Raw genomic sequence first — 17,234 nt, 5'->3', positions numbered from 1 at the left:
GCTAGTACAAAACAAAAAAAAAACAACAACAACAACAAAAAAAGAGGTTTCTGGGATACACGCTGCTTGGATAAAAGCATAGACACACGATAGCTCCCAGAGCTGGAGGTAAACGTACGTACCACCTCCGCCATGTTGGGAAGCTGAGGTGGGCAGAGCCAGCAGCCACAGCTGCTGCAGTTTAAAGCAATAGATTCACAATAGGACAGATTCAGATGTAATAGTTTACGATGTATGTAAAATATACGTAGGCTTGAAAGAGACAAAAAAGGTGATATATAGAGTTATAGAAACAAATACATAGTTTTAAAAAATAAAGTCTTTAAAGAGACAGTAAAATTAATATAAAAAATAAGCCACATGAAGATGAATATTACACAGAGAATCTGGATTGTGTTGTCTTTGGGATTTTTAACTGCAGAAAACATTTGATTGTAAAAGCTGTTGAGTTATGCCAAAACGTATATTTTAAAGGTACCTTGACTTCAAAATTTGGATATAAGGATATGTTGCTTTGGAAAAGAGTCTCTGCTTTTGTTCCCACACAAAGCCAGAGGCTGTGGATTTGTTCCAGATTAAGATACATCAGGTTTGACCAGCCAAGACCCCCTGAAAGGTCTCTGATGACACCATGGCGCAAATGATCCAACATCCAGAATGGTTTGAAGGCAACTGGCTCAGACAATACACCCTCATGGACTATTCCATAATCCTAAAATTTTCTTTGTGTCCCCATAAGATACAGCACCCCCCTCCAGCAGGAAGTAGTAAGAGAAGCTACACCCAAATTCCCAAATCATATGTAATTTTACTTTGTTAAGGTTAAAACCTTCTTTTTTGAAAAAAAAAAAGAAAAGAAAGGGGGGAGTACTGTGGTCTGTATGTCAAATGTGTTGCTCTGATTGGTCAATAAATAAATCACTGATTGGTCAGTGGCCAGGCAGGAAGTATAGGCTGGACAAGGAGGAGAATAAAGCTGGGAATTGGAAGGCTGAGTCAGAGAGACACTGCCAGCCACCACGATGACAAACAGCATGTGAAGATGCCAGTAAGCCACGAGCCACGTGGCAAGGTATAGATTTATAGAAATGGATTAATTTAAGCTGTAAGAACATTTAGCAAGAAGCCTGCCATGGCCATACAGTTTGTAAGCAATATAAGTCTCTGTGATTACTTGGTTGGGTCTGAACGGCTGTGGGACTGGCAGGTGAGACAGATTTGTCCTGACTGTGGGCCAGGCAGGAAAACTTTAGCTACAAATAACTATATTAATTTCTTACTATCTTCCAGGACTAAAATTATATTTTAGTACAATTCTATTAGATAATTACTTCATTGTTTTTATGAAGTTGGAAGTTACTCTTTTGACTGAAATATTAATTGAAAATCTCTTTTTTAAGGGCAAAGTGGTACATGAAAAATAATTTCAGGAATCAAAACAACTTGTTTCTAAATATTTTCATTGCCATAAGTAGACTAAAATAACCTTCCTGCTATTCATGATATAGAGATTGTCACAAAGATAAATATGTTATTAAATACCCTACTTCCAAAATTGATTAACATGGAAAAACTGAAAAATATCACTGGTTTGTGTTACTAAAGACACAAAGTAAGCAAAGAAATCCCATTATGCCCTTATCAAAATCATTTCTTCAAAACACAACTTCATTTTGTAACCTTACGTCATATGCTCATATTCTCCACATTCATTGTTATTTTCCAAAACAATTCTGTTCAATGTGGATTTCAGTATGTGTGACCAATATTTATCCTACAGTATCCTGTAATATCAAACTCTCTTTGAATAGAAATGAAAAAGAATTAGAAGACTGCAATAGTTTTTCTCATTATATAAAACTCAGAAGTTGTTTATGATGATTTTTATGTCAAATTTATTAAGGAAAATGTAAATGAAATATCATCATCTAAGAATTTCTGGTAACTAATCAACATCTTAAAAGATATTTAGCAATATGTGAACAATAAACTCTTCATGAGAAGACCAGGAAAGTACACGTGGTTGACACAGCTTACTAAGTCTGACTAAATGAAATACAGACCCCAATACTTCACAGCCTTTGATCACATCACAACGTATGTGTCCTATTACTTTTGTGTGACAAAGTGGTATGGAAGAATAACTACCAGTTTGATAAAATAAAATACAAGAATGTTGTGGAATGTTACATACAGAATGTTATAACAAGAACTCTTCCATCTGAATTATTTTACATTCTTAATGATGATTTTTGGCAATCAACTGCACCTTTCTGGGCCTAATTCCATGTACAAAATCTGAATAATCATTAACATTTCATAGAATGATCAGGGATGAATGTGTTAGTAGGTGCGAGGATTGTAGTTTGAGATCAGCTCATAACAAAGCTTAGCTGTCTGATACTGTGATATGTATGCCATTGCTGCTGCCTCTTAATTGAACTAGAAGTAGAAAAAGTACCTAAGACAATGTCCACCATTACTAATACTATAATTGATCATGTGTAACAGTAAATTCTAGGAACCAGATTCTAGAAATGTACAAGGCACACATGTGTATGTTAAGGCTAGGAATTGTAGTTGACAATTTGGACATTAAGGTCAAATCAAAAGCAACCAAAGTGCCAGGATGCTTGATAAAGACCAGGCAGTACTGTGAATATTAATTTGTTTGGGATTGATGAGGAATCTCTTGGAGAAACAGGAAAGCAATGAAACATTGTTCTGTTGGCGGTAAGAAGGGAAGGCATTCATCATCACAGTGTGGTCATTTGTGGATGGCTTCATTTATTTTCAGTAGCTCCTGTCAGAAACATGGATCATGTCTTACCAAGCTCCAGTTTACTTGACAAAGCTATGTTATTGGCTTTACATAAAACGTAAGAGTTTATTCACAATAAATTCTAAATGTCCTACATTTCAAGACTCTCCTCATTTACACATGGAAAGATTAAGGCTTTGGTAGAATTAACATCTATAGATTTGGGACTCACTGACAATGACTGAACTATGATTTATCTGATCATTGTTAGATAATCATTGCTTCAATCCAGTGGAACAGAACTAATTTCAAATTTCTGAAGAATAGAAGAAATTTCACAAAGCACCCATAATACTAATGTTCATAATAGTATTTGAATGGGACATTTCAATAAATTTAATTCATATAATATGGATCTATATTACAATACTTAGGTGAAATTCTATGGATTTAGGATATTGTGTTGGAATTTTAGATCTAAAAAGAAATAAAATTAGAATTAAACTCATGCAAACATGATGTCATTCAACTTTGATGCAGCCTTGGGACTCAATGCTAAGTACTCAGAGATCACAGAGTCAACATTAGCCTAAGAAGCAGAGTTAACACACATCTCAGGAAAAAAGATTAGGATATAAAAATAGAGCTATATTTTTTGAAAATGCATTAAGAGAAGAATTTAGCTCCAAAGTCAATGGGACTACTCTGCACATTAACAAAAGGAATATGAATACGTAGGTGTTAAAAGTACCATAGTCTTTACTATAGCAGCTCCTCCAGAATAATCATAGCAGAATTTAGAAGAAAAAAAGTAAATGCTTGCTTATGCAAGCAGAGTAAGTTCTTTTAGTAATCTTCCCATGTATGAAAACCTGTGACTGCACACTCTCCTGCTCAAATATCATTAGAAAACAACTAGAAATCTGTATACCTGGGTATGTTTTCTATTACCAATAGTTTCCCATGCTAAAAACTTAGTATGTAAATACAGCTATATCTTAGCAAGTTGCAGTTATTGTTTTTATTACACGTGTCAGAGAATGATCATAGAAAGCAGAAATATATCCTTTCTTTGCATCTATATATTTTGTACAGCATGCTCACACTGGGAGTAACTAAGCAATATTCATATAAACTTTGTTTATAGTTCAGAGTCTATTTAACAGTTCTAATAAAATCAAGGAGATAATTCACTAAATAAAATATTGACCATGTTGCTTTATATATAAACTAATATGTATAAAACAAATTGATTCAGATGAAGTAACTATTCATGAAAACTTTTTTTCTTTTGAATGATATTCAGCCTTAAGTCTTCAAAATCATGTCTGGTGATAATATTATTGCTTTAAAAAAATAAAATAAATTAAATTTTCATCTTTAAGACCTTTCTAATATGGTTGAATGTATTGGAGCAAATAAAATCGTTAAAGGCAGTAGTCTCTATTGCAAGCTATCAGGAGTTGTCTGATGGATGCGAGGGTGCCCAAACAAATATCAACACCTATCAAACACATACACACTCTAGTTCATCCCCCACCTGATCTAACAAATTACTGAAACCATTTGGGTATTTTCATACTGTTGCTCCACTAAGGAGCAGCCACAATATGAGCTTGTTCAAACACTGGACAGAAGACTAGCCAGATACATGACAGGGAGATCTGAAGGGTGATTCAGCCATCATGTTTCTTGATAACCTTCTATATACTCATGGTACTACAGCAGTATACACTGCAGTGTATATGAGCAGTGTAACACAGAAGTAAAACTTACCTTTGTATTTTCCCTGGCTCTACAAAGAACCATTGTTGTGACTTGAACATAAAATTACCATGAAATGCTCATATATTAAAGGCTTACTCCCCAGTTTATAGGGATATCGAAAAATAGAGGAAAGTATTAGAAAAAGTTGTTTAATTTAAAGAAATAAGTTATTTAGAAAATTCATAGAACTACAAAGGTTAGATTTAGAGGAAAGGTCTAAATGGACAGATAGCTGTCCCCAGGAAAGGAAAATAGAATAGACAGTTATGGACAGATGGGTTGGGTCTGGATTTGGAAGATCAACTGGAGAAGTGGAGGGGGAGAACAAGGGAGTGAATAGGAAGAGAGACAGTTAAAATTAATGTTCATTTGAGCAGTAGTATGGAAATCTAACACAGTAGAAGATTCCTAAAATATACACATATCTGAGGGTGGCTTAAGTGAAATCATTAAGTAACAGGAAAGACAGAACCCCAACTGGACATCCCTTCTCACCAAATCAAGCTTTCAGGACTACCATTGAGTTACATCTAATTGAGATATTGGCCGAAGGGTATGCCCAAAAAATGCAGGCTGTTGTCAAGACTGTAGAGTTTGTGCTCCACAAACTGACAGCAAGGCCCCACTGCTGAAGACAACACATACACAACTCATCTAACGTGAAGTCAAGCTGGTGCCTACATAGAGCCTTTACCCCTACATTCTGGTGTCTTTGGTACAGAAAGGTATCTGTATGATACTATAGGAGAAACATAAACACCAAGCCATTATAAATCCTTTAATCTACAATGGTATTCTGCCTGCATGATATGCTAGCACAATGGTGGTACAAAACTTATAGGTGTAACCAATCAATATCTGATTTGACATAAGGTCCATACCATGAGATGGAACTCACACTGACACTTCTTGGGTAACTGAGAATTGGAGACTAAATAGTCCAGGGATCTAGGGTAAAAGCAAATACTACTGTTATAAAAAAGGGGGGGTGTTGAAAAAGCAATAAAATGACTACAAATGACATTCTGATATTCTCATAGATCTGTGCCTTGCTTAGCCATCATCACTGAAGCTTCCTCTTGCATCAAATGGAAACAAATACAGAGACCCAGAGCCAGACATTATGCAGACAGTGAGAGACTTTGAAACAATCAGTCCTAAATGGAACGCCTCCATTAAATTCCTCCTCTCAGGGCTAAGGGCTAAGGAACCCTACAGAAAAAGAGGCAGACAGACTGTAAGAACCAGAGGAGATGGAGGGCACCAAGAAAATAAGGCGAAAAAGAAAAAGAGTAGAAAAGGAAATCAAGCCACTTCTAATAGTACATGGGCTATCAGCAACCATTATTAGAGGAAGGCTGTTTCCCATCATTTGGTTTTTCCTACAAGGCTCCTTTTCAGACTCTACAGCAAACTGCACATCAAAAGTCACAAGATGAGATTCCTTTCCTAGGCCTCCATATTATTAAATATTAAAACATCAATACATTTCTATAAATTGCTCTGCAGTAAACGATGAGAAAATTTGAATAAAATTTATTCTCTAATTTGTTCTATTTTTGTTTCTTTTTCCTAGGAAGAGAAATATTTACATGACAAGAACAAACATTTTCAATTCTATGCTCAAAATTAAGGATGTGGGTATAAAACCCAAATAGATCCAATAGCAATGATTTTTTTTGCCCCAGAGGCAGCAATATTAGTCTTTTCTTTGAATCAGTCAAGTTACAAAAGGAGTCTGCAACACTGAAGATGACTTGGGTGAGTAATTTATAAGCAATAGTTACCTATCAAATGATGAACTGATAAATTAAACCATTTATAAATAAGCAGAATAAAACCATAGGACTTCAAAAGATAATCTAGCTCTTCAAATACTGAAGACTACACCATGAATAGTTTTCCAAATGCAACAAACTGAAATGCTACCCACTCCCTTTTCATGAAGGCTTCTACGCTATATGAACTTTTCTTAAATTTTATTTTTAAATTTTCCATCGCCATCCTATTTTCTAAACCATATATATATATATATATATATATATATATATATATATATATATATATATATATATCCTGTATGTTTCAGTCAAAGCATACTTTCATTTATAACACCATTTTCCACTCAAAAAAATTATTAACTAACTTAGTTCCTTTTGTCCATTTCTTCTATGTGGTTATATATAGTTCTTGGGTGCTTGAGTAAATCTGTTTAATTGATACCTATAAATTTACATTTTTTGTAATCATTGTTTTAAAAATTATATTACAACTAAAGGAACAAGGAAAAATTGAACTTTTTAGCAATCCCTTATTTTCCACCAGTTTTTACCCTCCACTTTCAATATTCAAGCTTTAAGTCATTTTCAAGAAAGATGAAGTAAATTGGAGACTCAGCCACTGTATGTGTACATGGATGGAGTCTTTGATGAATTTTGAGTGAGCTAATTGACACTGAATAAAAAGGTGACACTAATAATAAACTTCCCTTAGAGTTTATTGAACAAATAATTAAAAAGAGTAGAGATGAGTAGGATCCAGTAGAAAGGGCCAGTGTGTTAGCCTTTGGTTTGGGATCTGTAGGAAAGCAATCTCTCTCACTCCCCTCCATTTACTGCTTTACACATTCTCACCCAAGTCTGCTGTGCCTTGCTTGCTTTTAATAACATGAATGAGCACAGAGGTGCAGAGGATCACCTCAAACTGTTCTATTTTATATAACAAGTATTTCATATTGATTGTGATAGTTTGCAAACAAAGTATTCCCCAAAAAGCTCCTGTGTTGAAGGCTCAGTCCCAAGTTCAGTAATTTTCAGAAATGTGATTTTTCAAAGGTAACTGGTTGTGTGGACTTGTGTGTCACTATTTTATTAATCCATGATGGATTTATAATGCCACAGCAGTAATGTGAAGTACTAGAAATCTTAAGAGCTGGGACCCAGTACGAGGAAGCAGGTTGCTATTAGCCATGCCATAGAGGAGTCTATGTTGATGCTACCTATCAGTAGTATTTGCCTCAAGGTGTTTTATCCTGCTGTTGCTATTCTGGATTCCAACTTTCCTCAGGTTCACAAACAAACAGGCTGAATGACTGTGAATGAGGTAAAGCTTCTAGAATCATGAGCCAATGTAAAAGCTTCCTCTTTCAATTGTATTATTCAGGTCCCTTGTCACAGTAATAACCATCTGATTAATTCAGCTGTTACATAAAATTAAAAAAAAAACAGAATCTTCTCAAAACGTAATAAGTCTCTAAAAAGTCTGTATTTGAACTGTTTTTACATTATTTGCACAATAGTCACATCGATACAAAGCCCCCCCCCATGCCCCCACATTGTGTAAACAAATATCTCTTCTCCATTTTGGAATTTATTCCTCATATTTAATAGATATTATAAGAATTTACCTTTGAAAGTAAGCTTAAGAAACAAGTCTAGCCAATCTTGCCATCTACAACCCAATCCTCCCCAGACAAATATGTCTTGAAATGTGATGAGAATTCCCCAGAAAATTACATAATATCATGTTATTAAAAAAGATTAGTACTGACAATTCAAAGAAAACAGTGATGAAGATTAAGAGTTAATATTCCCATATGAAAAGTCAGAATGAAAATGTGCTAAGTCTGGGAAGATAACCTTTTAAACAATCATGTCAGAAACAAGCTCAAATACCAGCGATGAGACATCTCTGCAAGCATAAAGCTTTCCTTGAATCCATTCTCTCTTTGACCTTCATGTACATCATTCTTCTACACTCTGCCTCTCTACAACTGAATCCCCCTTAGCTATGACTCAGTGCCTTATTTACTTCACTGATTGTATTAAGCCCACACAAATCATCAGAAAGCTTTAATTTGGTCTCCATGGGCTTTCTGTGCTTCCCAGAAATGGTAACAAGGTATTTAAAATCTACCAGACCCTAGTACACATGTTGCAACATCACTATTATTTGTCAAATAAATTACACTACAAATATAATTTTCATCTTCCTGTGCTAACTAGGAGAACTAACTCTGAAAATGAGGGGGGAGGCAAAATCATCTCCTGTGATATTTTTACATTCACAGCAAGAAGAATCCAGCTGCAAGGTTCTACCTGAAAAGTACTGGGGTGAGTAAGTAGATTCAGAACCATCTGTGGGGCAAATACAAACAAATAGACAATGTTTGAGATAGGAGTGGTTATCAAAATAGCTTATTTTCATACTGAAAAACCAAAGACAAATTTAGTATGTCAAATTGTGATAAGTATTATTATTATCCAACTTTATACAGCTCTTATTTACTTTTTTAATTTGAGGCCATGATATAATCTGGGAAATCATTAATTACTTCACTGCCATATCTACCACCTCATGTAATTATTACATAATAAACACAATAACATTATATTGTGTTATCTCCATTTTACATATGAAAATTCCTGAGGCTCAGAGCCATTCAGTATATTAAGAACCTGTGAAACATTCTTTTGAATATTTAAAACATATAGTCAGACATCTAATTTTATGGTCCATGAACTTAATCTCTATGTTTTCCAAGCAAGGTAAATCACATCAAATTCGAACCTTATATGGTGAAACAAATGTAGACCAAATGAGTGCTCATGACATAATCTAGAGAACCAAGGGTTTTAAAGATGGTCAGCAAAATTTTAAAAGGGCTACATACCAAGAGTGAAAGAAAGAAGTTCATCAATAAGCCAGGACCCAACTTATGACAATAGGAAGATGGAGCTAGCCCGCAAAAAAAACTCGGGAAAACTGGTCAGAAGCACATCGTTGTACAAAGCAATTACTGCCACGGTAGAACCCCAGAGGTGCTCAGAGGTACTGCTAAGTAATTCTTGCTTTCCCCTTTAATATGTAAATGCCTATGGCATACTGGCATTTTATATGTTCCTTTGAAGAGAATGTTCCAAGTGAATGCTTCTGTGAGAATTCAATAAAACTCTGTATAAGTACAAAACCCATACCTAGTGTTGGCCCCACAAACTGAATTATCAGTTGAGAAGAACACACCTAATAGTTAAATATAAGAAAACCTAAGAACCAGGTTATTCTTTGTTCTTAAATTAAGCAACTAACTCAACTGCTATCAACTTGGATATCATTATTTGGGATTATAAGATGTAATAGAAATCATCCTTAATTTCTCAGAATGACTTAGACTATATTTATGACCCACGATGGACTACAGTCACGTGCCGAGTGTGGTTAAATGTGGCTTTTAACCTAATAAACCCACAATCGGAGGTACTTTAAGGCATGGGTGTGATTCTTTCACCAAGTCAGTATCATAAAAGTTTGACTAAGAGCTGAATTATGTATCCAAAAGTCTATACTCCATGTGTACTTGCAGAATGGTAAGAGAAGTGATTTGCTACTCTTATGACCAAACTGGCAGAAAAAAAAACAACACCCCAGTAACAATGAAAGTACATGTCTCAGCTTCTGTTAACACAACTTTGAAGAAATCTGTTGAAAAATGACAACACCCAATACATAAGACTCAGAGTGACTCATAATGCAAAGCATGTCATTTATGATTGAAACTACACAATGCTCACATTGTAGTTATTGAAGGGAAAGGCTTCAAAGAATGTATCTTTAAAAACTATGATATGGGAAACTGTGAAAATATGCATTTCAATCTGTTTACATCACTGGAGACCTGTTACTCTAAGAGTGTATTGATGAGACAGTGCAAGGCCTTGCAATTCAGGAATCATACTGAGAATCATTTATCATCTCTGTTAATAGAGTGTTCTTCAAATACTGAATCTCATCTCCAAGATGTGTTACAGTATGTATGGGTTCACATTTGGTGGCTATTAAACTTGTTTCTAGTTTTTCATTTTTTAAAATAATTTTGCTATGAAAAGACATAAATCATACTATTAATATTTATAACATTTTGTTAAAAATAAAAGTCGCCGGGCGGTGGTGGCGCACGCCTTTAATCCCAGCACTCGGGAGGCAGAGCCAGGCGGATCTTTGTGAGTTCGAGGCCAGCCTGGTCTCCAAAGTGAGTTCCAGGAAAGGCGCAAAGCTACACAGAGAAACCCTGTCTTGAAAAACCAAAAAAAAAATAAATAAATAAATAAAAAAAAAAAATAAAAAATAAAATAAAAGTCATGTCCTTCCTTTCTGAATCCAAGGATACAACATTCTTTTTCTTTTATTAGTAACACAGTTAACACTCAAGTTATACACCCAAAAAGATGTCTTTCTATATGTTAGAAGTCTACAATTTACTTTTTGTAAGTTTTTCAGAACCCTGAATCACACATTGTCTCCTTGATGTCTTTCATTATGTATCACTAACACTAGTCTAATCTTAGAGTAGCACAACATGTGGAGTTGGAGAGAACTTGACTGAGCTTTTAGACTCCTATAATGGGCTGTTCTTCTATGGGAGGAGTGAGTGTGAAATACTTAAAAAAAAACTGATGTGGATGATGTTTCTAGCAGCTCCAGAACAGATTACACTTCACTGCTTTGTTGACAAAGTGTGTTGACATCACTTGTTAGGAATATGTGGATTCCTGACTTTGTGGACGAGTCTTCGCAACATGACTGGTAGGAAGAAAAAGTGGTGAATGAATTGTAGAAGATTTCCGTCTATCTTCTACTAAATGTCCACATGTATTCAAGTATAGGGAGAAAAAAAAGAAGCAAACAAGTTGCTAAAGGGACCTGTTTTGATAAGCAAGTGAAGGCCTCATTTCCTTCTACCCCACTTCCTACATGTAGATGAGTGAGGCTTACACATTGCGCTGAAGCTCAAAAAAAAAAAAAAAAAAAAAAAAAACGGGAAGTCTAAGCACAACTATCTGCTGTGCAGTAAGGAAAGATGAATGAAGAAATAGGCAAATGGGCACAGTAGAATTGAGTATGAGTAGAATTATGAGCAGAATTAGCACAGGACCTTTGAGTTTTGTTCTTGGGCCAGAACTATCAGATTGTAAAGTCTGAGAACAGCAAAGGACATCATTACAAAAACCAAGGAGCAGTTGCTGGGGAGAGGACAGTCTTTCACCAGCTGAACTGACTGTGAGCTGGCCAGAGAGCTCTAGGCATGAAACTTTCAAGAGAGGCCAGCCGTGCCAAGATGGGCTTTTTAAGGATACAGCTGGCTCTGAGTCACCCACATTCCTACATGTCACCTCTAACTTATCTTCCCATAGCTAATGGGAACATACACATTGGTTCACTAAACTAGAAATGGGTGGGGTCCTTTCTTTGATTGCCTTTGGTTCGGTATATGGTATTTGCTTCTGTCTTCCCAGAAAGAATTAATTAAAAAAAAAAATGGTGCATTTCTGCTATGATTTTAAAACAATCAGGCTGATATCAATAACTAGAAAGGAAATCATTTTTGGCTTATAAATTTTCTTCATACGCTTGCAATGACTTCAATTTGGAAGATTCATGAAGCCAACACAATTGGAAATAAGGAATTTCCCTGGACTTTTCAATGAAGATATTTTACATCTTGAATCCTACTTTTGAGACTTTGATTTATACGTAGTAGCACTAAATATTTCCATGAAATTGGTGTTGTTTATAATAATGATATAGTTTATAATGCTTTGTAATAGTTCAGAAAGAAATATAATCATGGTAGTTCTACATTTTCTTCAAGAATATTTTTTTCTGACTATAGTATGGTTCTGCCATTATAACACATAAGCTATTCAGATTTTGGTACCTTTTAGAAAAGAGTAATTATGTGAAAAGTCTTTAGCTGAATTTTGCTATTATATATCAATGTACAGTGATTAATCTTTCCAAAAATCTTACACAAAGAACCATTCAGGTCAGGTTTTTGCATTTAGTATCTAGTGAGATACTCTGACTGGTACGTTCTTACTTCTATTTTCTTATAAGCTCTCACATTTCATGGGCATTAGTAAGTCAGTCTCTGTCAAGAACTAATAAGATTAGCTGCTACTGCTTTCACTATAGTTGCCAGTGTCTTTCACATAAGGTGTTTCTATGTTGCTAAGGTTTTATCTAGAATATCACCCACAGATTGTGTTCAAACACTTCCTGACTTCATATCGTAGTTATGTGACCTTTTAGCTGATAGACCTACCTAGCCTGGATAGTTTCTGTGGAATGTTTTTGAACCAATGTCTTATGGTATCATTTGAAATAATTATTTTCACTTGCAAAATAAGTCCAAATCTTGCCAGGCAGTTGTGGTACATACCTTTAATCCCAGCACTTGGGAGGTAGAAGCAGGAGGATCTGTGAGTTCAAGGCCAGTCTGGTCCAGGCTACACTGAGAAAGCCTATCTCAGGAAAATAAAACAAAACAAAACAAAACCAAATAAAACAATAACAACAAAACCCTCCAAATCCTTCTAGATACAAAAGAGTGAAAGGAAGCTTTTCTAAAGCTATAACTTATTTCAGGCCCACCACCCAGCACAGACCATCAATATGACTAACTGGTCCAGAACATCTTGTTAGTAGTAGATACCATCCAGGCAATCTGTCAAGCTCCTTCAGACTGCCTGTCAGATAACTAGTGGACTCCATCTGGCCAACTTATTTTCTCTCTCAATTTGCTTTCAATGTCACAACTTCTTTCAAGTCCCTACAGTTCTGTTGAGCGATATTTCTGTTTCTAGAACTTATCAAACAGCAGGATGGATGCACAAAGCAAAGTCTAAAAGAATATCACTGCACTATTAAAGGAAAAAAAGCATTCAATGTTCTTAATGTAGTCTTTAAAAAATGGTCTGAGGGAATTTATTCAAACATTATAATTTCCTCTAATCTCCTTTTTCAATCAAGGTAGACATTTAAAATCCATTAGTATCTAATTGCAATTTTGAGGTTGATATGGAGAGAAGTTAAGATTGACACATATAGACTAGGAAGATAAGTTGATCAGAACTCTTTGTTTTCTGTTCCCATCATGGTCATGAAAGCACTAGGTGACAAATAGGTCTTGAAGCATTCATTGATACAATGATTGTTAGTAAACATAATACTGTAAATTATTGAATATCTTCTTCAAATTCTACATTATTTTTCCAATTCCTTTACAGATTCCAATATTAGACATGTGTTAAATGCTTCCATAAATTATTTTTCAACACACACATTATTTGAACCTTTAATTCATGGTATAACTATGATTTTAATGTGAAATATTTGGATGCATTTTAATTTGGCCTTGCATTAACATTCAGTTATTAAAAATCAAAACATCGCTAAACATACTTTTCAGTTTTCTGTGAAAATAGTTGGTTCTTAATTCTGTTTATTTCATAAAAAAGTCTTGTTTATACTATCCAGTCAGCAATAAACAATATTTTTTAGATCACAAGTGCAATATCCAGTCAATGAACAAAAGTAAATGAATACCTAAGAGTCCTCTCTAACACAATCTATACATCAAAAAGTTATAATAGCAGAAAAAAAGGCTGCATGTTCCAGACACTTAGGGTTATTTTATCATCCTGTCCATGTTAGTTTTTGACACTGTTTCCTGCCAAACTAATTTACCATTTCCAATGTGATGATGTTTGTTGTTTCTTCTTCCAAATCCAATTTAAATGTTTCACAATGCCAAGTCATTTGACTAGATTACTGTGCCCTTCGTCATCCTAAAAGTATAGTGCAATAAAATGTAAAACAGACCAATGTCTTAGTCTGTGTAACTATAAGAAAACATCTTTTAATTAGTAACTTAAAAAGACTGGAAACTTATTGCTCACAGTTCTGAATGCTGGAAGCCCATGTTCCTGGGGCTAGCGGACTCTGCCTACTGAGTGCTAGGTTTTCATACCAAAGAAAGTGTCTCCTTGTTGTGTCCTTTGAACGCAAAGGGTGCAGTGTGCTCACTCCACCTCTTTTTTAAGAGCACTAACCCTATGTATAAAGGCAGATTCCCATGCCTTCGGCAGCTTCCACATCTCCCACCTCTTAATGTCATTGCAGCAGGAATTATGTTTCAACATTGAAATACAGGGAAAATCACAAAAATCATCTATATACTTGGCCACCATAAAGAAATAATTCCCCCCAAATGAGTGCTTTACCAAAGAAGGGTATTAACGCTTACTTAGATTATCACACTGAAACAGACAATTCCACTAATCTGAGAAAGAGCAATGCAGATTACTTTTGTCAATGAGAACTTTAATTCACTCTCATGAGAATCAGGAAGAAAGATATTATTTTAATGTCTGGAAACTTGTAGAAAATAAAACAATACAGCCAGAGTCAGGACTTTAGGAACACATCACAGCACTGCTGATTTGTGGGTGGTATTTCTAGTTTTTTCTTGCAGCACTGTATTTATCATGTGTATACCTGAAATGTCATTGCAAGTTGTAACAACACTCAAGTTGGCTGTAATTGCAGAGAAATACAAAGCAAAAATTCTGATAGACAGTCATATTTTACAGGAATGTTCCATTTCCATTGACGTTATAACAATGACAAAAAGCTCTTGACTCCAAAATATATGCACAGTTTCATATCATATTTCAATCCACATAATAACTTTTTATATGACATGCCTTCAAAAGTTGAATGTAAGATTAAAAAAGTACATTGTAAGAACTCTCAGAGAAAAGTAGTATCTAATTAGCTAAAACCACACATAATGATGCCTACTTTGAATTGCTGTTTACTAATCTATTTTAATTTCCATTTTATTAAACAATAAAATAACATAATTAAAATAAATCTTAGATCACTGAAGGGCCTTACCTTCTTGAACAGCTTGAAAAGGGTTGTTGCCATCAACAAATGTCACTGAAAATGTGATTTTCTCTGTCTGTAAGATTTCTTCATTCTGATTGAGGTCACCAACTGCTGTGCGGAACACCTCGTCATCTTTTTTAGCAGATTCATCAAAAATTGCTCCTAGAAGGAAATGAATATTTCTATTAAACAATAGCATAAACACTATCGTGACATCTGGCAATATGCCTAAGACACATTTACTTGAAAACTGTACACTTTCACTTAAAGACTCTACTATATTTATCACAGGAACACACTGCCCTGGATACAGGGCTCTCACTAAGCATGGATGCATCCTCACTTCTTTCAAGTGTAGATGAGGAATGATACTTCAAAGTGTTGTTGCAGGGAGAGTAACCTGGAGGCAATTTTATGCGCTTGTTGCTGTTTTTAGGGTTTGTAGGACAGTAGATAATATACCAAAGTGTTGTAAGAAGTTTGGCAATCACAGATTAAAGAATTTTTCAGTGGGAAAATGAGATATACTCTGTACATTTCTGAGGGCCCACACCCAGAGTAGACAGGAATTCAGATTCTCTTATTGAACTTAATTGTTTCTGCTTTTCTTTGCATTCATTTTTCTCTCCAATTTTGAGCAGAATTTTCATAACCACTTCAGCACTATGCACAATATTATTTACAGATAATTCAGACATACGCAAATTTATGAACTGATGATAAAAAGATACTTTTCCCTGAAGGATTAACTTAGCTATGACATTTTCCATTCCATTCACTAAGGCTGTGAAATAATCCTTCTATACATTGTGTGAATATATGTAGCTATGATAAGTTTAATAAACAAGCTGACTGGCCAATAGCTGAACAGGATGAAGTCAGGCACGAAAACCAAACTGAGAATGATGGGATGAAGAAGGGTGGAGGAGTCACAAGGAGATTCAGAGGAAGCAGGATGTATAGAAAATGAGGGAACAAGGCATGAGCATGTGCCAAAGCATAGATAAGAAGTAAGGGTTAATTTAAATATAAGAGTAAGGTAGTGACAAGCCTGAGCTATTGGCTGAGCTTTTGTAATTAATATAAGCCTAGAGTGATTATTTGAGAGCAGCTGTGGGACAGGAAAACTCCGTACATGAGTTCCATAGTTCACTCTTAACAGTTTTTAGTCCATATTATATAGTTAAACACAGGTGTTCCTATTGCGTACTGATTGATTTCAAGTCCCATTCTTGTGGAGTGAATATCTCTCAGGAAATTGTTCACATCATGAATCATGAGCCTCAAGTTTATAGTCAGCACCAGGATGAAACTACCTACAAGCAACTCTATCTACGAGCAACGTTAGTAATAAGGTTAATGTGTAAATAAGTTGTGAAGAAAGAAGTTACATTTTCTGTGTGTTAGTACTTTTTTTTTTTTTAATTTTCTAATTCACTCTATGGATGAATCTGGAGGGCATTATACTCATAAGTCAAACACTGTGGGATGACTTATCCCTAACAGGCTTGTGGGCCGTCAGGCCCAAGCAAGTAAAAACAATACTTTCTGAGAGCCAGCCTGGGCCTGCCTTAGCAACAGCGGCTGAAACATGATCTGGAGATGACGTGGACCAATGAGAGGCGGCCATGTCACACCAGCAGATGCATATTCATCAGACCTCCCCCCAGGGTGGGGTGGAGGATATATAAGGCTTGCCTCTTCCTGAATAAACTGAGCTTGTTGTTTTGACATTCTCCTGGAGTCTGTGTAGTTTGACTCTGTGTCTACTTGGCCCCCTCCCCCAAAGAGAACAACAGCACAGGACCCTGCTACAAAACACACAAAATAAAGTGCCGCATGACCTCACTTCTATGTAGAATCTAAGAAAAGTCAAACAAAGAACCAAGGGAATGCTGAATTCTCTTCTAGTTATGGACTGAAGGAAGCAGGACACAGTGGTAAAGAGTGCAAACCTCCAGTAGCATCATAGTTC

The 17,234-nt window shown here is 35.3% G+C and overlaps 1 protein-coding gene across 3 annotated transcripts in view; it reads right to left on the bottom strand.

Moving 5' to 3' along the window:
- Grid2 (glutamate ionotropic receptor delta type subunit 2) overlaps positions 1-17,234 on the bottom strand; it is a 1,427,031-nt gene that overhangs the window by 1,117,824 nt on the left and 291,973 nt on the right. For all 3 annotated transcript variants that reach the window (XM_052719853.1, XM_052719854.1, XM_052719852.1), the window contains exon 2: positions 15,266-15,421. In XM_052719853.1, coding sequence (XP_052575813.1) covers positions 15,266-15,421 — 156 coding nt within the window. The remainder of the gene's footprint in view (positions 1-15,265; positions 15,422-17,234) is intronic.

The sequence above is a fragment of the Peromyscus californicus genome, unplaced genomic scaffold (assembly GCF_007827085.1).
Source record: "Peromyscus californicus insignis strain IS unplaced genomic scaffold, ASM782708v3 Scaffold_6__1_contigs__length_162567912, whole genome shotgun sequence".
In the NCBI taxonomy this organism is placed as follows: Eukaryota; Metazoa; Chordata; class Mammalia; order Rodentia; family Cricetidae; genus Peromyscus; species Peromyscus californicus.
The sequence above is the reverse complement of the archived record's forward strand: the minus strand, read 5'-3'. Positions and strand labels throughout refer to the sequence as shown.